The sequence below is a fragment of the Diospyros lotus genome, chromosome 4 (genome assembly GCF_014633365.1).
Source record: "Diospyros lotus cultivar Yz01 chromosome 4, ASM1463336v1, whole genome shotgun sequence".
In the NCBI taxonomy this organism is placed as follows: Eukaryota; Viridiplantae; Streptophyta; class Magnoliopsida; order Ericales; family Ebenaceae; genus Diospyros; species Diospyros lotus.
Genome location: NC_068341.1, coordinates 10,235,508 through 10,256,404, shown reverse-complemented (window position 1 = coordinate 10,256,404; position 20,897 = coordinate 10,235,508). Strand labels below are relative to the sequence as shown.

At 40.0% G+C, this 20,897-nt stretch overlaps 2 protein-coding genes across 2 annotated transcripts; one reads left to right on the top strand and one right to left on the bottom strand.

The window, feature by feature from the left end:
• Nucleotides 1-611: 611 nt before the first annotated feature.
• On the bottom strand, nt 612-4,588 carry LOC127800751 (protein DETOXIFICATION 33). Its single transcript, XM_052335542.1, has 9 exons — nt 3,872-4,588; nt 2,867-3,062; nt 2,441-2,786; nt 2,212-2,298; nt 1,933-1,989; nt 1,592-1,830; nt 1,367-1,485; nt 1,161-1,247; nt 612-1,052 (listed from the first exon to the last, which is right to left on the bottom strand). Exons 1-9 carry the CDS (start codon nt 4,133-4,135, stop codon nt 996-998), a joined length of 1,452 nt encoding a protein of 483 aa, XP_052191502.1. The 5' UTR covers nt 4,136-4,588; the 3' UTR covers nt 612-995.
• Nucleotides 4,589-15,666: 11,078 nt separating this feature from the next.
• On the top strand, nt 15,667-17,369 carry LOC127799530 (serine/threonine-protein phosphatase 7 long form homolog). The gene is made up of 3 exons (XM_052333644.1): nt 15,667-15,965; nt 16,048-16,482; nt 16,571-17,369. Exons 1-3 carry the CDS (start codon nt 15,774-15,776, stop codon nt 16,808-16,810), a joined length of 867 nt encoding a protein of 288 aa, XP_052189604.1. The 5' UTR covers nt 15,667-15,773; the 3' UTR covers nt 16,811-17,369.
• Nucleotides 17,370-20,897: the final 3,528 nt, after the last annotated feature.

Here is a 20,897-nt window from a genome sequence, read left to right as displayed (position 1 = left end):
AATAATTTATTAATTAAATTTATTATTTTATTTTAATAATACAATTTTATTCAAAAAAGTTAATTTTATTATTTAATAATTAAATACATTGAATAAAATATCATAATAACAAAAAAGAAATAATTTTTCAAAATTTTAAAGTAAACGCGTTTTCTAGTTTTCTGTTTTGTGAAATAGATTTTCAAAATGACAAAAAGAACACATTTTCAAAAATCTCAAAACAGACACTCAAAACACAAAACTAAAAATGAATTAAAAACTCAAAACACAAAACTAAAAGTGAATTAAAAACTCAAAACTCAAAACTAAAAAAAAAAAAGAACACCACCTAAGTTTCTTGTTTAGTCGTGGAATAGCATTTACCAAAAAGCTAGATGCTAATGGCAGGATTAGGATGAATCATTCTCGTTAGGAAACATTTTTCTTTTAAATCAAGGAGAGAAATCAAAATAAAAAAAGGGAAGAAAAATACCATGAAGCTGATAGTTGATAATACTTTATAAAAGTTCAAGTACCCTAGAGCTGAAGTGGTTGGAAAATGATCTCATGTTAGGGTTCGTCCCAAAAGGGTACTAACGATGAGTTTTCCGACTGCAAGCATGGGATCTGTATAGCAAACTACAAAATTGTCTATTTTTGTTTCTTGTATAGGAGGGGCAGTCAACAATTATCGTTACAAAATTGCTTAAATGTCGAGCATTACAGAGATAAGAAAAAACCTTAACACCAAAAAAGAACTCACTGCCGCCCCTATATACAAGAGAACCATAATGTGTCCAGGCTCAAATAAGGTGAAAACAAGAAGCTCAAGCAATGAGAAGATCCAACCATTTGTCGTTGCATCTCCATCATAAGGTTACTTTTAACAATCAGGAGAGATGATCAGGAAAGAATGAATTACGTGAACAACACACGATAAGCTGTATCCATGATCAACTTCCCTGTCTGCAAAATTGCTCTCCACGGCCCATTAAAACCTTCAATTTTCGTCGAAATTATTGATCTGCAATTGCGCCTCCCCATTCCTTGACTCGAGTTTCTGCTGCCGCAGCCTGCATATATATTTTGATCATATGTACCCTTCAGTATTCAGCTTAAATAATCTACGTTATCATCCTAATCAACAAGGCATGGCATTATTAATGTTGGTGAAAACATACCTCCTTGTTCCAGTTTGTGATGGAAGTGATGACTATTAAAATAAGTGTCTGCAAGCAAATGCCTCCCAGCATTCCTCCCCAAAGACCCTAAATGTCAGAGATAAAATCAATAAATGGAATTTTCGAATCCAGTACACACTAGAAGAGTAGCATCATAGGTTCGGACAGATTAATTTTAATATACTTCGAAAAATTTGGGACTTTACCATGACTCCAAGCCCAAGTGTAAATCCCAATAGAATGCCTGCAGGCAATCCAACAATGTAATAGCATCCAATGTTGATGTATGCCACTATATGTTGCCACCCAGCTCCCACAGCAACCCCTTAAAAACAGAGGAAGAAGATGATGTCACACAAATTAAACTTATTTTTTTTATATAGAAATTTTATACAGAATGGCGCGACTCTAATTCCGGTTTATGTAGTTACCAGATAAGACGGGTTGAAGGCTGTTTAAAGCGACTGTGACTGCAAGGAGGACGGCGATTTTGGTAGTTTCTTCGGCAACAGCATCACTGCTTGTGAAGAGATAAGGCCAGTAGTCTTTGGTTGCAAGCACAACAGCCATGCAGACTATTCCAATTGTTATAGACGTTACAGACACTACCATCACTGCAAGCTTTGCTTCTCTTGGTTTCCCGGCTCCAAGTTCATTTGATACTCTCACGCTGTCACAACATCCACGCATGATGAGGCCGCAACAAACACATAAAAACTGACAATCAAATCAAACGGACCTTGACTAAGAAATTATGCCAAGGGAATATCACCTTATGGCCGCGTTAAAGCCTATCGCAATCATAGCATCCCATCCTTGAATGTTCAGGCTGCACAATTGTTTTCATCAAAGTTAGGTAGTGAATTTAATTTCTATTTACATATATGAAACCTAAAAGAATACATGTTGTTGAGTTGAAAGTGTTTTAAGTATATAACCCCTACAAATTTCCACCTAAAAAGTTAAAGTTGAAGATATAATTTTAGATTAAATGTTAGAAAACTATTAACGTGAGATTCGATTGTGACACAAAAACGAGGAAATATCATACCAGACAGAGACGGCATCGACTGCTATTAGAGAATTGGGTAAGCGGCCTGTTATAAGGATGAGTACCATCAAGTACCAAAACTCCAAGCTGCAAAATCAACGGACTCAATTTAACTAATCTTGTTGACAATGATGATGATGACACCATTAGAATTGTAATCTAGTGTTAACTTGAGATTTTGAGTCGGTCCCCCACTCTCCCCTGAATAATACATAATATTTAAATGTACCATAGCATAACGGCAGAAGCCAGAGAGAGCTTGACAAAGCCCCACAAGTCGGCAAAAGCAAGCCAAGTGAATCCGGTCCAAGCGCCGTCGGACTTGGTGATGAAGATGTAGAGCAATTGGCCGATTATGACGAGCCACCACGAGCCGTTCAGGACGATGGCGGCGCCGGTCAGGCCCCATCCCAGCTTCAGAATCAGCAGCCAGCTGAAGAACACGTGGAGCACCAGCACTATGCCCGACACCCACGTAATTACCAGAACTTTCCTCTGCGCTTGCAGGAATTTCTGTATCGGGAAGTTCATGGCATATGCGAACAGTTGCGGAAGCATCCACAAGGCGAACTTTCCTGCATTTCGTCGCACCGCCAAGTAATTAAGCACTCAAGAATCTACGAAAGAGAGAAGAAAGAGAGATTATTGGGTGGACCTGCGGCTTCAGAGATCTCGGTGGTCTCGCCGACGAGCTCAAGAATAGGAGTAGAGAAGACGTAGACGGGAACGATAATACACGCAGTGGTCAGCAGGATGACCCACGATCGCTGCATGTACACGCCAAGCATTCTGAGCTGTCCCGCACCGAATGCTTGCCCGCATAGCGTCTCCAAAGCGCTGCCCATTCCCAGCTGCATTAATCAAAACCCAACATGAAGTAATTAATTAATTAATAATCGACTCAATAAAGTTCATTTGCCCAATCATTCTACATTAATTACCCCTATTTAAGAATCCAAATAGTAATCTGAATTTATAATAATGTCTCGTAATTAGAAGTGCAAATTCTCAGTTTACAAGTTTAATTTTTTTGAGTAATGTTCACAGTTTGGTTGACAAAAATGAAAGAACACTCAATAGATTTTATTATAATGCCAATCAAATATTACCATATAACTACCACATGGATTATTGTTCATTTCTATTGAAGATGAATAGTATTACTCAATTTTTTTTTGCTTTCTCTTGAATGAAAATGATTAAAAGTCTTCAAATAAAGTTTTAAGGTTGAAAATGAGAGTTTATAGACATATAACAGATATAAATTATTATCCTCTTTAAGGAATATGAGCTACACTGACTAAGATACGAAAGCAGTCTTTTATAACAAGTTGAGACAATTGTCAATTAGGATCATAGGTCATCCGAATGGATTATGGGGGCAGGGTAGCATTAACAATTCCCAGAAAAGTCGACAAAAGCCAAGCTATTGGTACAAGTCAATGACATTTACTCTTGGCCATATTTTAGATTGTGGAAGTACTTTTTTGACAGAAATATTATCTCAAACACCAACAATATGTTAATAACATTTCTATAAAATGTCATTTTGGACCCAAAAGGGTAACAATTCTTCTTGTTTCCAACCCCCCCCCCCGGCGAAAAGGGAAACATTTCAAATGAAATTAAATAGGTAACTGATTATTATGATTAAGCTTACCATGACGCCGTAGGAAAAGCCGGCGATGACAGAGTTCTCGATGGAGACGGCGGCGAGGTCGATCTCGCTGACCAGGCCGGCGAAAGTCTGAGTGATCGCCCCGAGCGAGTACTGAAATATGGCGGTCATAATCGCCGGCCCCGCGATTCTCCACAGCCTCTTCGACTCCTCGCCGAACTCCCTCACCACGCTCACCGCCTTAACATTCTCTTCGACGCGGTGGTTTTCGTTGTTCAGTAGAGGCTCCGCGGTGGCGCTGTTCATGGCGGTTTCCGATCGAAGCTACTGGCTGTTCTTGGCTTAGTTACCCTACCATCAATGTGAGTGAATTGGGGTAGGACATATATATTAGAAATTGAACGAAGGGAATTCGGTTGGCTTGTGACGGGTGCTGCTTTGAAGGTAGGTGTCATGGCATAGGCCACAAGTCTTAGGTAAAGAGAGTTTGAAAGGTAGTTAGCAAAGAGGCTCAGCTCGGAAATATTGATGTTGTTCTCGCAATTTTGTATGGATAATGTCCGTTAATTTTGTTTTTTCTCTCGTATGTTAAGAAAAGATTGGGCTCTAATGTAACTTTTTAAAATTTAGTTTTTTTTTTTTTTTTTCAGCTGTTTTGGGGGGGATTTACTTTATATTGGTATATATTCTAGCTGCCACTATTCAATCTCTTTAGATGGAAACAAAAGGTTCAATCTTTATCAATATCTCGTATAATGGCAATTTTGCTCCATCAGATCATTAAAAGTTGGTTAAAAATTGATTATCTTTTCCCATGATACTTAAAGATGTTCTTCAGAATAGGGCTTTATTCACAAGTAAATTTTGTCTCATTAGAGTGTAAAAAGCTAAATGCTTATTGTCTTAAAGAATTCATCCAAATATATGTTTAATTTGGATTCCAATACTTTATTGCTGAATTTTTTTTCTTTTCCATTTAATATAATTTTGCTCACCAGAAAAAAAAAGGAAAAAACAACGTTGATGGCGAAATTTTATACAAAACTTTTATGTATATTTATCATCTACAGATTTGTTTATTTAATATATAACATATTATTATATATTAATGAAATGTGGGAAAGACAAAGACTGCTGGTTGCACCGGATTCTTGTGAGATCCGGGGGTACACCTACCCTTCAATTTAATAATTTAAAGGAGAGGGCTCACGTGCAGGGGATTGGCATGTGTTGGGCCTTCTCCTTCTGCGGATTGGGACGCTGACGTAATAGTGGTCTATACAAGCGGACCTGAAATTAACATTAATAAAGATGAATGATCCGATGGGTTGAGAGGTATACCAATCATTTGGCTTAGCGGTTCGACCGCTGCATAATGTCACATTCCGCCCCAATTTTGCTCAATGGAGATTTGGATTAGGTTAAAAATACCTTCTTGGTGTTGTATATTACGTAAATTAGAAGATTTTAGAAAGTTCTAAAATGTTTCGAAATTCCTTATAACATTCTAGAATATTCCAAAAGACTCTAGAAATGTGTAGACTAGTCTAAAAAAAATCTAGATTAGTTTAGAATAATTTGGAAGGTTCTAGAACACCATGGAACCTTATAGAGTTATAGAATATTCTAGAATATGGGAGAAGTTTCTGGAGGAACTATAACTACCGTAAGATCAAATTGATCTTCATCGTCCATTGAGGAGGTGGAAAGCTATAAATAGGAGTAGGCATTCATTTGTAAGTATGAAGCCAAATTAGAAGCCTTGTAAAACCTTCTTTAAAGCAATAGAAGTTATTTGCTTTCCAAGCTTCCTTTCAAGTATTCTTCATTTGTTTCCACATCACTCTTACCTTCTAAAGTTCTCTAGCTATCTTTATAGCTTGTTTGGAGGATAGGCTGACTTGGTCGTGACAGATTGCAACTAAGTGCCGCACGGTCGTTGGGAAAAGTCCAAGCCCATGACAGTTGGTATCAGAGCCAAGATTCATCTTAAGGGAGGATATTTCAGTTATGCTAATAGCCAACAAGGGAGATGTCAAGTGGCAGTGATGTTAGCATCCACGAGGGAAGGGAAAAGGAGATGAAAAATCCCGAGGGCAACGAGAATCATAGGGAGAAGTCTAGGGATGTCCTGGCAGACATGAACGCAAGACTCGCTAGAGTGGAGCTTGCTATGGTCGATCGGATAGATGAGTTCGAGGAGTTAGGCCAACGCATTGAGAAGCTCGAAGGTGGACAAGAGGAGCTTCGCGGGGAGATACAATGATCCTTGAACGTGGTGGTTGAATCATGTGCTAGCCAAGGACAGGACCTTAAATACTCTCTCATTGGTGATATTAATGCCCTTAGGAGTGAGATCGTGACTCTTAGGGAAGAGGTCACAAAATTGGCTACCGAGTTGGGGGATGTTAAAGGAGATTGGACCCTTTGTAAAATAGCGGTCACAAAGAGGGGAGTTACTGCCATGCCCTCAACTCCAACTCCTTCGAAGGTGGAAGTTCCTAAGCCCAAGGCATATAAGGGGTTAAGGTATGCGAAGGAGATTGATAATTTCCTTTAGAGCTTGAAGCAATACTTAGAAGTGTTGGCATCATGGACGATGCCAAGAAAATTGACCGTGCAACCCTCTACCTAGAAGACACTGTGATGGTATGGTAGAGGAGGAGACATGGCGAGATGGATAGGGGCCTTTGCAACATTACCACTAGGGATAAGTTCAAGAAGGAACTCGACTGGCAATTCTACCTGGAGAATGCCGAAAATGAAGCTAGGGCAAAGCTTCGACGCTTGACACAACGAGGCAGTATTAGGGAGTATGTTAAGGAGTTCTCTGAGTTGATCTTGGAGATCCCTTACTTCCTCGATAATGAGGCCCTCTTTGCCTTCATGGATGGACTACAAACATGGGCGAGGTTGGAGATCCAACAACGGGGAGCCCAAGACCTTGACACTGTCATCGCTATTGTCGAATCCCTCATCAAGTTCAAGAAGCCTGAGAAAAGCAAGCCACAAAAGAGTTTTAAGGGCAAAGGTGGGGGAGATAGCCATCAAAGCAAGCAGGCAACAAATGATATGGTAAAGTCCAAGGCAGACTTTAACAAGGGTCAAAAGAGCAATAGAGATAACAAAGGAAGTGGAAGGCCACATTTGAAGTGTTTCCTTTGTGAAGGGCTGCATATGGCAAGGGATTGCCTAAAAAGGAGTAAACTTTCAGCCTTAATTGAGTCAACGGATGAGCAACCACAGCAATATGAGGAGACTAAGATAGATTCTTTGCAGATCCTTAATGCCATCAAAGCCAAGGTGAATATACCCAAATCTAAGAAAAATGGACAATTGTATGTAACAACCAAGGTTAGTGGGCGCGAGGTTCATGCTTTGGTAGATACAGGAGCTACCCACAACTTCCTTGAAGTGAAGGAAGCTGACCGACTTGGCATCAATTACGAGAAGGAACAAGGATGGCTTAAGGCAGTCAACTCCGAGCCCAAATTAGTTTTTGGTGTTGCTCGCGAAGTGAAGGTGTGCTTAGGTGAGTGGTCTGGCCTTATGGACTTTTCTATTGTGCCAATGGATGATTATCCTATAATACTTGGCATGGAGTTCATGGATCGAGTTAAGGCCGTGCCTATCCCTTTCGCCAACACAATGTGTATCTTAGAGGAAGGGAATACATGTATGGTACCTTTGTCGCGAGAAGCAAGTCTCCAAGCCAAGACAAGTTCAACCATGCAACTTTCCAAAGGCGTAAAGAAGGCACAACCACATTTCCTTGTTGCAATAAAGGTGAACGAATCTAGCAGTCCAAGCCAACTAACAAAGGAGATTGATGGGGTCCTTCAAGAATTCAAAGATGTCATGCCTGCCGACTTGCCAAAGAGATTACCACCTAAGAGAGAGGTGGATCATCACATTGAATTAGAGCCGGGAACTAAGCCCCCTGCTGCGGTACCTTACTGCATGGCACCTCCAGAATTAGAGAAGTTAAGGATGCAATTGAAGGAATTGTTGGATGCGGGGTACATCCAACCGTTGAAGGCACCATATGGAGCACCTATGTTGTTCCAAAAGAAGCACGATGAGTCACTCCGATTGTGTGTTAACTATCGGGCGCTCAACAAGATCACAATGAAGAACAAGTATCCCATCCCACTCATCGCTGACCTATTCGATCAGCTTGGTGATGCACGATGGTTTTCAAATTAGATCTAAGGTCAGGCTATTACCAAGTGAGGATTGCTGAAAGAGATGAGCCCAAGACGACATGTGTTATTAGGTATGGCTCATTCGAATTCTTAGTTATGCCCTTTGGTCTCACTAATGCCCCACAATTATGAACAAAGTCTTCCAATCGTTCTTGGATCGCTTTGTCGGGGTGTACTTGGATGATATTGTGGTGTATAGTAAAACACTACAAGAACACATCCAACACTTGCGACAAGTCTTCCAGGTGCTAAGGGAGAATGAGCTATATGTGAAAAATGAAAAGTGTGCATTTGCACAACAAGAAGTCACATTCTTGGGGCACATTGTTGGAAGGGGCAAACTCTGCATGGATCCAGCTAAGGTGCAAGCAATACAAGATTGGGAACCACCAAGGAAGGTACCAGAGTTGAGATCCTTCCTAGGTTTGGTCAACTACTATAGGTGGTTCATTAAGGGCTACTCTTCCATAACAGCCCCATTGACAGATTTGCTTAAGAAGAATCAGCCATGGGATTGGGATGAGAAATGCCAAGAAGCATTCGAGACGTTAAAGAGAGCCGTAATGGAAGAACCTGTGCTGGCTCTCCCTGATCACACCAAGAGTTACGAAGTGCACACAGATGCTTCTGACTTTGCGATTGGGGGAGTGTTAATGCAAGATGGCCACCCAATTGCCTATGAGAGTAGAAAGCTCAATGACACCGAGCGTCGTTATATCGTCCAAGAAAAGGAGATAACCGCGATGGTGCACTGCTTGCAAACTTGGAGGCATTACTTGTTGGGATCCAAGTTCGTTGTGATGATTGATAATGTGGCTACCAATTATTTCCTCAAGCAGAAAAAGTTAATGCCGAAGCAAGGTAGATGGTAAGATTTCTTGGCCGAATTCAATTTCGTGATGGAGTACAAACCAGGGAAGGCCAACTTGGTAGAAAATGCACTTAGGAAGGTTAAGCTAGCTACCATCACTCAGCCACAATTTCCTTTGGTAGATAGCATTAAGGAGAGAGTTGAGTATGATTTGTAAGCCAAGAGTTTGGGAGAATTGGCGAAGCAAAGGAAGACTCGCCAATTTTGGCTAAGGGATGGATTGCTCATCACCAAAGGAGATCACCTTTATGTGCCAAAGTGGGGAGGCTTGAGGAAGGAGATCATCAAGGAGTGCCACAATTCCAAATGGGCGGGACACCCAAGTATGCATCGTACTATGGCACTTGTAAAGGATGCATACTATTGGCCACGAATGAAGGACGATGTGTTGGGCTTTATGTGAAGACTTGTCTTGTGTGCAAACAAGACAAAATTGATCATGGCCATCCAGCAGGATTGCTAGAGCCATTGATCATGATCATGGCCATCATGGGAGAGTGTCTCCATGGACTTCATTGTGGGCTTACCAAAGGTGGATGGGTGTGGCAACATCATGGTTGTGGTGGATCGCTTCAGCAAGTATGGAGTGTTCATCCCCATGCCGATTAAGTTCAATGCGGAAGATGCAGCAAGGTTATTCTTTTGTCATGTGGTGAAGTATTGGGGGATTCCACAAACAATAATAAGCGATCGAGACACCTACTTCACTGGCAGGTTCTGGAAGGAGCTATTCAAGATATTGGGGTCCGAGCTCAACTTCTCGTTAGGTTTTCATCCGCAAACTGATGGTTAAACGAAGAGGATGAATGCCTTATTGGAGATTTACCTTAGGCACTATGTAAGTGCCAACCAGCGGGATTGGGTGAAGTTGCTAGGTATTGCCCAATTCTCGTATAACTTGCAGAAGAGTGAGTCCACAAGGACAAGCCTGTTCGAGCTAGCAACGGGGCAACAATCGATGACTCCACACACCTTGGCCACAAGTTATAGTGGAAAAAGTCCGGTTGCTTACAAATTCGCCAAGGGTTGGAAAGAAAATGCAGAGTTAGCACAATCCTACTTGGCTAAGGCAGCTAAGAAGATGAAGAAATGGGCAAATAAGAAGAGAAAGCACCGTGACTTCAAGGAGGGATACTTAATAATGGTAAAGCTCATTCCCCATCAAGTCCACACTTTCTCACATTTGCATAAGGGCCTTGTACGAAGGTATGAAAGGCTCTTTCCGATGGAAAAGAGGATCGGCAAGCTAGCATATCGGGTAAGACTCCCATTACACTTAGAGATTCACCCAGTGTTTCGTGTGAGCTTTTTGAAACCATACCATGCCGACAAGGAGGATCCGAGTAGGGGTGAATCTTCGAGAGCTCCTACAGCAATCACCACATCGCACAAGCAAGAGGTGGATGAGATATTAGCTAACCGAGTCATCCCGAGGCGTGGTACTCACCCAAGTTACACAGAGTACTTGGTGAGAAGGAAATGACAACCGGACAGTGAGGCTAGTTAGGAACACGAGCTTCATTTGTGGCAGTTTAAGCAAAAGATTAAAGAATTTCACCAAGGCCTCACATAGCCGCAATGGGGGCATTGAACAATAGGTGGGGGGAAATGTCACATTCCGGCCCAATTTTGCCCAATGGAGGTTTGGATTAGGCAAAAAACACCTTCTTGGTGTTGTATATTATGTAAATTAAAGGATTCTAGAAAGTTCTAGAATGTTCTGAAATTCCCTAAAACGTTCTAGAATGTTTCAGAAGACTCTAGAAATGTAAAGACTAGTCTAGATTAGTCTAGAGTAATCTAGAAGGTTCTAGAACACCATGGAACCTTATAAAGTTGTAGAATATTCTAAAATATGATAGAGGTGGGAGAAGCTTCTGGAGGAGCTATAACCACCGTAGGATCAAATTGATCTTCACCGTCCATTGAGGAGGTGGAAGGCTATAAATAGGAGTAGGCATTTATTTGTAAGTATGAAGCCAAATTAGAAGCCTTGTAAAACCTTCTTTAAAGCAATAAAAGTTATTTGCTTTCCAAGCTTCCTTTCAAGTATTCTTCCTTTGTTTCCACATTCCCTCTTACCTTCTAAAGTTCTCTAGCTATCTTTATAGCTTGTTTGGAGGATAGGCTGACTTGGTCGTGACAGATTGTGACTAACTACCGCACGGTCGTTGGAAAAAGTCCAAGCCCGTGACAATAAGCAACTTTAAAGCTATACAACTTTGGGTCCGTTTGGCAAAGCAGTTTGACCGCTTATAAGCTATTAGTATAGCTTTTCTGTTGCCCAGCTTTTTAAATTAAGTGTTTGGTAAACCCAAATAGCTTAAACGTTATTTGAATAGCTTTTTCAAAAGCTCCTCCCCCTCAGCTTTTTCAAATCGCTGGTGGAGTAAAAGCTGCGTTGACCATGGAAATTACCAATCTATCCTCAACCAAAACATCAAATTCCAACCCATATCCTTCTTTTTCAACCCTTAGCAACGAATTTCCCACATCGCCATTGTCGCTCGTTGCCATCCGCCTCGCCATCGCCTCCAGCTCCTCCTATAGTCGTCGTCGCCCAGATCGACCGCCGCAAGCCGGCTCCTTCACCACCATTGCAAGCCTAGTTCGGCCGCCGCAAGTTGCCTCGGTCACGTTACTGCCATCACCACCTCTGCTTCCAGATTCGTCGCCACAAGCCAACCAGCGCCGTCACATCGCCTCCTGCGCCGTCGCCCATCTGCTTCTCCATTGCCGGCCTTCTTCTTCACTGTGTATATATGTATATATGTATATATATAATATGTAATAATATATATTTAGTTTGTATATAACATATGTAATAATATATATTTAATTTTTTTATAATTTATTAATTGTAAGTATTTTAGCTAGACATCAATTTAATTTTTTTTTTTAAAATTGTATTTTTTGAATTTTATTTGTATTATTCAATGTCATGTCTATTTTAGTCTTTTTGTCAAATTCTAACAGTTTATCAGCTTTTACAAATCAAATACATAACTTTATACTAATAGCTTAAAAACACATTTATCTAAACACGTTATTAGCTTAAACGCTACCCAGATTAAACGCTATTACACAATTTAAACACTACCCAGCTTAAACGCTGTTAAAAAAAAGCCTAGCCAAACTAAGCCTTTAAAACTGCTTTAACTGCATTTGACAGAAATTGGTGCCCCCAATTTTGGCAAAAAACGCTGGAGTTGACTGAGTGAAGTGCTATTCTGCTCTCAAATATTTTTCATATTTACGCATTTATCCCCACTATTATTGTTACATTTCCTCTTCCCTTGCTCTCTTCTACCATTATCTTACCTTTACTTTTGTCATTACTGTCGCTACCGTCGTAGCCTCTCCTCCAAAACCGCCATCGTCGTCGTCTAGCTAGGCCACCACAATTAGCCTCGTGTTGGTGAGTTGCACAATTGCCACATCTGGTTCCAGATCTGCCGCCACAAATCGCTTATGTTTTGCCATTACCGCCACAAGTCGCCATAACCCTATCGGCAGCTATCCGTCGCCATCCCCACCCTATCTTCTTTGTCCCCATTGTCTACTGCGTGTATGAATATATATATATATAATATTATATTAATATATTTTAATAATTTTGTATAATTTATTAACATTTAATGATAAAATTTTACATCATTTAATACCATGCCTATTTTAATTTTTTTGTCAAGTTTTGATAATTTATCGCCTCTTTTAAATCAAATACATAACTATTAATTGATAACTTAAAAATACATTTATTCAAACACATTATCAACTTAAATACTATTTAACTTTTAACTTAAAAACTAAATAACTTAAAAATTGTGGAAAAAAAGGCTATGCCAAATAGTCTCTCAATCTGATGCTCTATTTCTATCCTAATTGAACCTGATTTAACAATAGAAATGTATTAATTTTTTTAGCAATAATCGAATATCTTTAGCTAATAATGCATATGAATTTTATTAATCAGTAATAATATTATCAATTATTTTAATTTAATATACTCAATAATCGAAATTTAAATTGTTGCATAATAATTCCGAAGAGTAAGCCCAGTTTAATTTTTAAAAAATATTTTTTTTCATTTTTTACTTTAATTTTGTAATTAAAAATATCTTAATATTTTATATTTCAAAAAATTATAGTATCTATTTTTAAAAATATAAAAAAATGATGTTTTCTAATAAGAGATTCAATTATTCAATTTAAGTTTAAAAAAAAGTCTTCTACAATTTAAACATACTGTAACATCTAGTATCGAGCGATAGGAATGACCGGAATAACTTACCCAGATGGGTCTACGCGAACTTCCCAAGGGGGTCACCCATCCTTAGATTTTCTCAGGTCAAGCATACTTAACCTTGGAGTTCTTTGCCTGCATTCAGCCTAAAAGGTATCCAGTTGGTGTTGTTTCCTTCTTTACTTATCATCGATATATACTATCCTCCTCTGGGCTCCCGAGGTATTACATTCTCCTTCCCTTGAGCACATGATGTCCTTGTCATGCGACCTTACAACTGGTTCTAGACCTTCTCTCCTTTGGAGACTACTATCTTAGAAGTCTACCAAGAGTCGCTTCTTGATCAAGCCTCACGCCCCGGCGCCACTCCTCGCCCTCATTGGACCGCCTTTTCCAAATGTCAACTCTGATACCACCTGTAACATCCCGCATCAAGCGATAGGAATGACCGGAACAAGTTACCCTGATGGGCCTACGCGAACTTTCTAGGAAGGTCACTCATCCTTGGATTTCCCAGGTCAAACACGCTTAATCTTAAAATTCTTTGCCTGCATTCAGCTGAAAAGGTATCCAAATAGTGTTGTTTTCTTCCTTAGTTATCCTTGATATATATTATTCTCCTCTGGGCTCCCGAGGTATTACACATGTCCTAAGAATTCGAAATGAAAATTACTAAAGCTTTTTTTTTTTTTACTAAAATAGTATTATTTGTAATTAATATATTACCAAAATAACAGCATTCTTAATTTATTTATAAGAATAATATTAGAAAGACAACTCACCATGCCACGCAGGCAGATTTGCCCGCTTGGTCTAGCATAAGACACCTCATTTTTAAGCCAAGCCCAACCCCTCCCACACTTGAATTCTAAGTGCAAGATGATACGTTGAGAAAGCCGATACACCATCCCATGAAAAGCATTTACAACTTTGTTATATAAATGCCCCTTGCAAGGGCATTTACATAGCAAAGCTTAAAACGTCATTGTTTCAATAAACCAAATAAAACCATCCTTATCGAACTCGACAAACCCTAAATCCCCAAATTGAGTCACTCCACCCTCGACAATCTATCTTGTCTCGCAACCCTCACAATCTTACTTCCATTCTCAACTATCTCTCTTTCATTTTGATCATTTTGAGGATAACATACAAAAGACGACCCACTCAAGCTCGGATAAACAGGCGAATAATACGAACATCAATCAAGGATTCTCAACAAATCAATCGACAATTTGCATTTAGGGTTCAGGTAAGCATGTCTCTTTGATAGGGTTTTTTTTGTGGGGTTTTTTTTTTTTTTCATTGATACTTGTAAATGAATGTACATAAACAGTAGATGCATTTTGGACAGATTATATGAATTTCATAAACCTGTAATCAATTTATGATCTTGTTAGATTATGGTTGTCACCAGGGGTTGCATTTTCCTTTCTTTTTATTTGGGACAATCGAGAATCCTAGATTGATGGGCGAAGATATCTTGAGTATTAACCACAGATAAAGAATAAAAACTTTAATTTATTTTCATGTACATTTCTATAGTTGGTTTAATTTGAACAAATGCTTCCTCATTCTTTGCCAATCACTCCAACTCCGCCATACAACTTCTATTGTTTTGCTTTCTTTCTCTTTCTCCTCTTTTCTTTCTTCTATATTTGCCAATTAATGTAATCCATGTATGATCTTGCTAGATTATGGATGTGAACTCTTTTAACTAATAGTTACAATTAGATGACCTTGCAAATCTAAAGTTTCCTCCATGGTTTCAGTATGGTTACAAACCCTTATATGTTGATTGTATTTTTAATAGACATACCTTCATATCTAAATTTCTTTTATGTTGAATTCACTAACCACTGTGCGTGTTTTTTCTACAAGACTATGGATGCTCCAGATGAAAGGTATGCCCCTGGCCCTATTGATAGGTCCGTGCTATATCTACAGCACAAGCACAGATCAGAGGCAGTGTGGGAGGATCAGGATGTGCCAACATTAATTAGCCGTTACAGGCAGGCATTTGCCCACCGGAGGATGGAGCCCCATGCACGTGTGCTACATTATGTCCAACGGGCTGGTTTCCTTCATGTGCACAGACTTGGAGTTGGGTTTAGGCTAGATTTGGCCCTTATATCAGCACTAGTAGAGAGGTGGAGACAAGAAACCCATACGTTCCATCTTACAGTGGGTGAGGCAACAGTAACTCTGCAAGACGTGGCCATTATTATGGGTTTGCGAGTAGATGGGCCACCAGTCACAGGGACCGCCAACCACCAATGGCCAGCCCTGTGCCAAGATTTGCTAGGTCGAGTACCTCCACCAGAAGCCTTAAGTGGTTCATCCCTAAGGATCACATGGCTCAGAGAACACTTTTCTGACCTTCCAAACAACGCTACTGAGGAAGTCGTCCAACAATATGCGCGAGCATATATACTTTGCGTCATTGGAGGGTTATTACTACCCGACAAGTCATCAGCCAAGGTTCAGCTACTTTACCTACCAATGCTACGGGATTTTGACCTTTGTGGTAGATTGAGTTGGGGTGGAGCAACACTTGCGTGCTTATACAGAGGATTGTGCCGCGCAAGCCATCGTACTGCGAGGGATATCACCGGTCCTTTAATGCTACTACAAGTCTGGTCGTGGGAAAGACTACATGTTGGACGACCGACTCGGATAGCAGAAGCAGAGGTGGACCCTGACATCGATCCTTTGGCAGCCCATTGGAGGGTTAGAGCGAGCTCTCAGGAAAACCCTCGCCCACATACTCTACCATTTTACCGAGACCAACTCGATATGCAGATAGAGGAACAAGTATGTGTTTGTTATAATTTCACATCTGAATCTAAACATTGAACGACTTGTATCTAATGTGTTTCTTATGTCGTATTTGTAGGTCACCTGGCAACCGTATACAGATGAGATCCTCCAACGCCTACCCCCGAGCTGTTTAGAAGGGCAGGAGATTTGGAGCGCAGAGGTGCCGCTCATATGTTTTGACCTTGTTGAGTGGCACCTCCCATCGCGAGTCATGCGCCAATTTGGTTGGGTGCAAGATATCCCACCCACCAAATCCACAGAGACAACCTTGCATAACAAGGACAGAAGAGGCATGCGTGTCACGGATTGGGAAGACTATCGCCATCAATACATCACCCTGTGGGAAGATCGGCATGACTATGTCGTCAATGGTGTTAGGGACCCTACTCGTGTGGCGCACTTCGGGCAGTACATGAATTGGTATCGACGCATCACTAGACAACATATATCTCCCATTCCCGCCCGTCGACGAATGGTGTTCCATCCCGAGGGTGGGGCTAGGCACTTCATGGTATGGACACATTTCAACTATTTCTTTCTTATTCTCAGTTACAACTTTTTTCTATATTATTCTGTAACATGTTTTCTTCTTTTTACAGGAGTGTGGTATTATGCATGCATTTGAGCGACATTTTGAGGCGTTGGATGCATTAGACCCGACCAATGAGGTGGCTCGACAAGCAATTGTGGATATCGGTAACTCTTTACGACAGATGCATCGCTTGTTCCGAACTGTTCGTTTAGTCGACGATGTTGAGCCTAACCCTCAACTAGGCCACGATGATGAGGTGCTTGCAGATGGTGTTGACAATCCCCAAGACATGGACGAGACTGATTAGGCCTCCCACAGTGAGGTACCCTAAGAAATGGATGCACAAGAGGTTGCAAAGAAGGCATGCGAGATGGACACTTCGAGCATGTCTCTCCACCCCCAACCAACCCATCGACATCAAGGTAGGGTTATCTCACAAATTCATTTAGTCAATAAACTAACTGGCATACCACAGATGGGTAGCAATTAGGTTGACATCCCAAGGACCATCTGGCCATAGAAGACGAGGAAGGGCATGTGAACGGTGACTAAGATTTATGGTTAGGTATTTTATTTTGAAGACGTTATAAGTATTTTCATTTGGCATGTACAATGGAGATTTTATGTGTTTTGTGTTTTTGGCTATGTACTTGGGTGTTTGTTACAGATTATGGAGCAACGGTGAATAGGTAGATTTGCTAGGCTAAGAGTTTTTTTTTTTTGTTTTTAGGCTTATGGCATTCAAGAAAAGAGTCTTTTGAATAAGTTCAAGTTTACTAAGTTTGTCTGAGCTATAAGTTAGGGAGATTTGTTTGGATAAGAATCTTTGAATAAGTTTGCTTAAGATAGTCCCTATTTTGTTCCTATTTCTTTTTGTTTCAATTTACTGCTAATATCTTTGAAATAGTTGTATTGGGTCTTCACTTCACGTAGTCGCGAATTATTATCTCAATTTCAAAATTATTTGGAGGCATTTGGGTTTCCTCGAATTAATCCATTTTCCATCTAGCTGCTGTTTTCCCTTCCTTCAAATTGGGAAGCAAACTATTTGCGCATCAATATTATGTTCCAAGGGTTCTGCTGGTGGTGTTGAATTATTATCATATGTTGTGTTAATGTGTGTGCCACAGGCTAAATAGGTTTTTTCTAAAGAAGAAACTGTGGGTTTTTTTTTTTTTTTTTTTTTTGGCGCAAGCCTGCAGCGTCTATGGACCAAACATTATGGACTATCCTGCACTAGGAGCCAGGAGGGTTTATAGCAAGGCCTAAGCTTAAAAATGCCCTGCCAAGAGTATGTTAGGGTAGGCATAAAAAAAGTGGCGTTTTTCACTAGCTCAAACTCTCTGTAAAACGCCTTACTTTTTTATTAACTATAAAGTAAAAGAGACAAAAGGAAATTTCATTGTCCAAGTAAAAATTAAATTAAAAAACACCTCACTTTTTATAAAAAGAAAAAGATCAATTTTTATTAAATAAGAATGGGAAATTTTACCAAGAAAGCCAGAGAATACATAAATAAGGTTTTCCCCATCACTCTTGATAAATCTCGCTATCAAAAAACTTAAAGACTGAAGAATATTGCTTTCTGCCCAACAATGCATAGCTTTTCAAACTCAAATCTTCTTAAAAACACTTAAATCTTCACTTAAAAGATGTGAGCATTAATATATATCACAAGACCACCCAAACATTATAAGGCCAAGGCTATATTTGGGTTGGGGAAATGAAGAGGGAAGAAAGGGTTAGGATAGAGAAGACAAAGCAATCCTTTGTTTAAAATATATTTTGAAAAGAAGAGGGCAAGGGGTTGGGAGGAACCCGATCCCACTAGGGGGTGTGTGTCTTTTTTAATTAAATTTTTTTTCTTTTACTTTGTTACCCTTTGTCCTATGTATAGAAATACAAAACATAAGCGTTTATATTGAAAAGTTAATATTATAGCATTTTTCTTCCTTTTCATTTTCACTTCTGAACAAAACGAAGAAAGTTTCATTTATTTTCTTCATTAAACATCCAAACGAAGGTAAGACAACTCCCTCTCCTTCCCTTCCCTTACCTTTTCTCTCTCTTATATAAATCCTTCATTCCCAAAGCCTCCAAAACTCCCAAAAACATAACCTAAAAATCAAATCCACAACCTTAAAACTCCCTAAGATGATATTTTTTTACCCTCCCACCCCTACATTACCACCATGATTGATCCCTTCTACATTACCAAAATAACTGTCACGACCCTAAGGTTGAGCTAGGGTCTAGGAAGGAATTGAGAAGAATTTGGGAGAGAAACGGAGAAGAATTTGAGAGAGATATAGAGCAGAAATTGAGGGAAAATAAGGAAAAACTAGAGAAAGTACGAAGGGAAATATGAATTCTCTAAATCATTCCAACATACATTTCTCTACATATTATGGCCTATTTATAGACTGTTCAACTGATAGAATATTGTAGAACAACACCCATGTGCACTTTAACAGAATGAATAGCATCTCCTAACCAACAATTGTAACTAATGACAGCATTGCCCCTCTAATTCCTCTTGGGTCATGACAATTCCCCCTCCCTAAAAGATTTCTTATCCTCAAGAAATTTATTACTATTGAACCGTTGTTATTCATCTGATGCCCATCTTCACCAACTGGTTTCTTCTTCGCATTTTCTTGTTCTCCTCCCGTATTACCCTTTTCTTTTACTTTCTCTTTCTTTCTTCCTTAACAATACTATGACTAGCTGCAACCCCAAGTCCAACCATCCACCTCTTCTTTATTGCCATTGAAAATGGTTTCAATGGAACTACCAATCTTGTAACCATCTCATTTCCAATCATAGGAAGAAATTCAAACTTCTCTTTAAGCAAATCAACCCTTTTTGCAGTCGTTGTCCTGTTTTGTGTGCCTATGCCAATGACATACATATGAGATGTCCCAAATAAGGTGCCTGGTGCTATCCCTTCCTCCTCCTCAAGTACTTGGTAAAGAGGCTTTTTAAACTCCTTCCTCTGCTGCTTCTGAAGATCAATAACATCAGTAGGGTTGTCCTCCTTCCTTGCAGCTACCATTCTCGTTCTTAGTACCTCATCGACCTCATACTTCTCATGAGCTACATGAACACCACCTTCCTCTTTCATGGCTACTATATCAGCTCCCTACACTTCTTGATGAGCAGCCTTAAGAACTCCTATGACAACTAGTTTTGGGCCTTTCTCCAAACCAAGTACACGAGGCATTTACAAACTGTGGCCAGCTCCATTCTACCTTTTCCCAGCTCTAATTCTGAAACCAAACGTATGGAATTCCACTCAGATTAGCTGCAGCCATTTTTACCTTCTCCCTTTCAGCTACTAGACGTTGGTAGAACACCCGTTCACATTGCTGGATCCACCATTTTGGCCTATTCATGTCAAACATAGGAATAGCCAATGGAGCAAGAGTGGGCAAATAGGCACTTGGAATTGAGGTCAACAAAATCCGATTAACAGTCTGAAATTTATATGAACACAGGATCAAAAAAACATTCAGTTGCCTACGGAGGTCCTTAATTTCCTTTGTTGCAACAATTAATCCTTCGGCCATCTCCTCAGTTCAATTCCTTGAAATTACACCCTATAATAGCTTCTTGATCAGCCTCTAAGGATCTCTTCAGAAACTCCTCCTTGTATTAAAATTCAGCAATCCTTAATCCTCAAAATCTAATTCAGCCCTGCAATGGTTGCTTTCAGTTCAGCAACCTCAATTCTTGCCGCTGAATAGGCCCAAATCAATTTTTTTTTTTTTTGAAATCTGATAGCAACTGCGATAGCTCCAATTGCTCAAATTCACTTCTCACCACTTCTTGCTCAAGAATCAACATCGAAGATTACCAAATCGAGATTCATCCATCTGAAATTGATAACTGAGGCTCGTTGGTCTATTCTAATTCAGCAACCGCCTTCTTGAATCGTCCCTGGCTCGTTTTTGAAACACTTATGCTGCACAACTCCTCTTCTTAAACCTGATCGAGTTTGTTTAGCCTTCTAGTTCGCCTACTCACAGCTTCCAACTTCACCAAAAGTTCATCACTATAACCTCACAAAGCAGCCTCGATCAGCCCCATCCTTATTCGCTTAACTCACAAGCAGCAACCGAGATCAGAATTTTTGCTTCTGATTGCTCCTGCCTTCTCGCCTCAACCACATGCAACAAGTTTGCCGAAATCAAAGTGATTCAAGGATCGCCTCCGTCTTACCCAATCACCAACGTCTGCTTGGGATTCCCCTTAATTCCTGAATCGCCCACAGTCTTTGGAATTCCCAAAATTTGCTGCTCTTGATTTGCCTTCTAATTCCACTCGATATCCTGTTGGAATTCTATCGGCCTACATCGTCTTCACTCTCGGGCCGAGGTTGCTTTGCTCAGCTT